The following is a 3080-nucleotide window of genomic DNA, read 5'->3' on the forward strand; positions in this document are numbered from 1 at the left end:
AGTGCAGTGGTGGACATAATCTGTTCAAGAAACTCTCTTACTGAACCATTCCTGAGGCAGAGAAAGCCTTATTATAGAAGCCATGGTCTTTTCTATGGAAGACATACAAATAAGTAACTATGTTCCCTTATGATTCAAATTTCACATAAACAAACATAGCATCAACAACTCATACATTACAAGCATAGAATTAAATCTGTTCATGGACATAACTCCAACAAGTCCTTTCAATAAGGACATACAGAAAAGCCTACTACTCCCGAAATTGTCAGAAAAATGAGTGATTATTCATGAGAAACATGGATCTCCCATTATATTTAAGACTAAAGGATACTCTACTTTATGAATTGAGCTTACAAACAGCAACCATGGACAGAGTGTGAAACCTATGTCAACTTGATAGGGTCGAATCATACATCCATGGCCAACGCACTCGTAGGACAGTAGCTGATACCAGATTCACTGCCCATTGTAGATACCTCAAATTTGCAGGAAGTAAATGTCTGCTCATCTTTAAAGGTTATTGCTCTTCGTGTGTGTGCATATCCGCAATATTCCACTTCATACACGGTTACGTCCTTCATGAATGAAGAGACTGCAATGCCAACTCCTTCCCCTGCATTCCCACATGAAAAGCTTCAGTTGATTGTGACCACAACTAAGAAGGTTCTGGCAAAATGTTTGTGTACACATGCATTGACATATATATAAGCAGATATATCCATAGAGGTTTGAAACTGAAAAAGAAGAGTTATTTGAATAGCTGTAGCATCTGTTTGCATATGAAAACAAGAAGGAATTTGAAAGTCCAGAACCATACCATGTGTGACAAACAACAAGTTTTCATGGGGATATTTATCTGCAAGTGTTTGGATGACCTGTCTATATCGAGCCCTTGCATCCATCAAAGACTCCTCCCACTTTGGCAACTGCAATTTCACATGGACAGCTTGAATGTCAGTAACACACTTATACACCAACCACCCTGTCGCTTGAACATATTGTATGGATGAATTTCCACAGCTAGGGTGCCTTAAACAAGAAAATGAAGCAGCAAGATTGAAGGACTTGAGTTTCAGAATTTACCTCTTGGTACACACGTTCTGCAGAGTGATCCACAGTCCCAGCTGGTAGCATTTCCTCAAGTTTTGAGATATCGAAATCCCAGTTGCCATCTTTAGGAGTCAAATCAGAACTTATAGCTTCACTACTTAATACCTCACATAAGCCATACTCAAAAGAGACCTAAACAGTGATCAAAGGGTTGACAAACAAAACATAGCATGTCAAAATATGCCAGTTAATGGATAAGATCATTACCATACAGTAAAGCATCCAAACTAGGTTTGGAACCAACACTTTTCATTGTATAACAAGGGTGTTGGGGGCATGATGTCTTGTATTCTGTCGATTGGATTTGTGGGTTGATTCCAAAGGGCCATTAAGAAGCCGTATTGTATTTCGGTAAAATTCCTGTATAGAGTTTTCATTTTTTTCTGCATCGTTATAGGTTTCGATTTCTACAAAGAGGACCTAGGAAATTTGGCAAACCAGGTCCTGGTGGTTGCAGAATGCATCAAATGACTTGTAATTGTCTCAACAACATCTGCTCAATGGGAGATTTCTTTTCTACATCTTTCTGAAGTCATTTTTTCACAATTTGTAGTTAGATCAAAGGAAAAAGCCTGGCTGCAAAAGCAAATCCATTAGCCAAGCTCTGTTTTTCCCAACTTAGGTCCCTTGAAACTCAAAACTGTAGTGATAATCACAAAAAGACCACTATTTTCATGGGAGTTGCTCAAGTTGGAGAAGTCTAATAAAAAAAAGTTTCAGATGAAATTACAACTTCCAAGCAAAACCTGCAATGTGATGCTGGATGTTTACTTCCTTTTTCGCTACCAACCCTAGAGACACTAAATCAAATTATAACTTATAAATTGGGGAAAAAAATGAAAATATTAGATGTACTCCGCTCCAATGTAGGAGATGGTGGATCAAACAATATCTCTGTTTCCGTTATCATATCAATTCCAGGGATCATCTAAACAAAATTTAGAGCTCAATGAGACAGACAAACATGATATTGTCGAAAAATATCACTTTTTCCCCATAACCCATAGTTTAAATCCTAAAACTCAAAAATAATTTCCCCAATTTCGATTTTGAAATCCTAACAGACCCAAACGATTAACCCCAATGTAATCGATTACGCAATGCAAAGTTCCAAAAGGATCAAAAGCCCATCAGCGGAGCCACAATGAGAGATCTAATTAAAATCCATACTAACAACTATTAGTAATCTACCAGCAAACCTTGAGCTTGGAGGGATCGATGGGAACATTTTCGCTGGTCATCTCGATATTGTTATCTTCGACAGCGCAAAGTGCAGAGATGACCTCGGAAGCGGTCTGTATACAACGGAGGAAAGGGGAAACAAACACTCTGTGGATAGGAAAATCGAGCCGTTCCCTGAGTTTTCTTCCTGTACAGAAGGCTCTGATCCTTCCGCTTTCAGCCAATGGAGGATCCCATGGACGCCTTGCCGTGGCGATCCACATGGGCTCCGAGTTGTCCACTCGATCGCCATGTCTCATCACGATCACATGCTGATGCTCTTTATGCTCTTCGGTTCGCCTTTCTTGCATTGTCTGCATCTGTGTTTCAGAACAGAGAAGACAGGAGAAAGGGAGAGAGGGAGAGAGGGAGAGAGAGAGAAATAGGCAAATGGAATTCGGTTGTCCACGGTTGGGAGGAAGAAGAAAGCTTTTCAAATTCTGGGATCTGACGTGGATGTGGGTCCCATACTGATTTCGTTCTTTGGCCTTTTAAGGTATGCAGTGCGGAGCGAGTAGCGGGATAGGAGTAAGTATCTGAAGGGTGTTTTGGTAATTGTGTAAGGTAAAGATAATTTTATACCCGAACCGTCAATTAGATCTGACCCGGCCAACTAACAACCCAGCAAGCAAACTGAAAACAACCAAGTAAAAGTAACAAACCCCAGCGAAGTGTCTCTGAAATCTGGAATCTCTCTAACATCTTGAATAACGGCTTCAACTGCCAAAAGCTGAGCTGTATGGAAC

At 40.1% G+C, this 3080-nt stretch overlaps 1 protein-coding gene across 1 annotated transcript; it reads right to left on the reverse strand.

Moving 5' to 3' along the window:
• Positions 1 to 213: 213 nt before the first annotated feature.
• Positions 214 to 2606, reverse strand: LOC122648360. Its single transcript, XM_043841590.1, has 4 exons — positions 2313 to 2606; positions 1087 to 1245; positions 821 to 929; positions 214 to 616 (listed from the first exon to the last, which is right to left on the reverse strand). The coding sequence occupies exons 1-4, from the start codon at positions 2592 to 2594 to the stop codon at positions 411 to 413; spliced, it is 756 nt and encodes a 251-aa protein (XP_043697525.1). The 5' UTR covers positions 2595 to 2606; the 3' UTR covers positions 214 to 410.
• Positions 2607 to 3080: the final 474 nt, after the last annotated feature.

Source organism: Telopea speciosissima, chromosome 1 (assembly GCF_018873765.1).
Source record: "Telopea speciosissima isolate NSW1024214 ecotype Mountain lineage chromosome 1, Tspe_v1, whole genome shotgun sequence".
Taxonomy (NCBI): domain Eukaryota; kingdom Viridiplantae; phylum Streptophyta; class Magnoliopsida; order Proteales; family Proteaceae; genus Telopea; species Telopea speciosissima.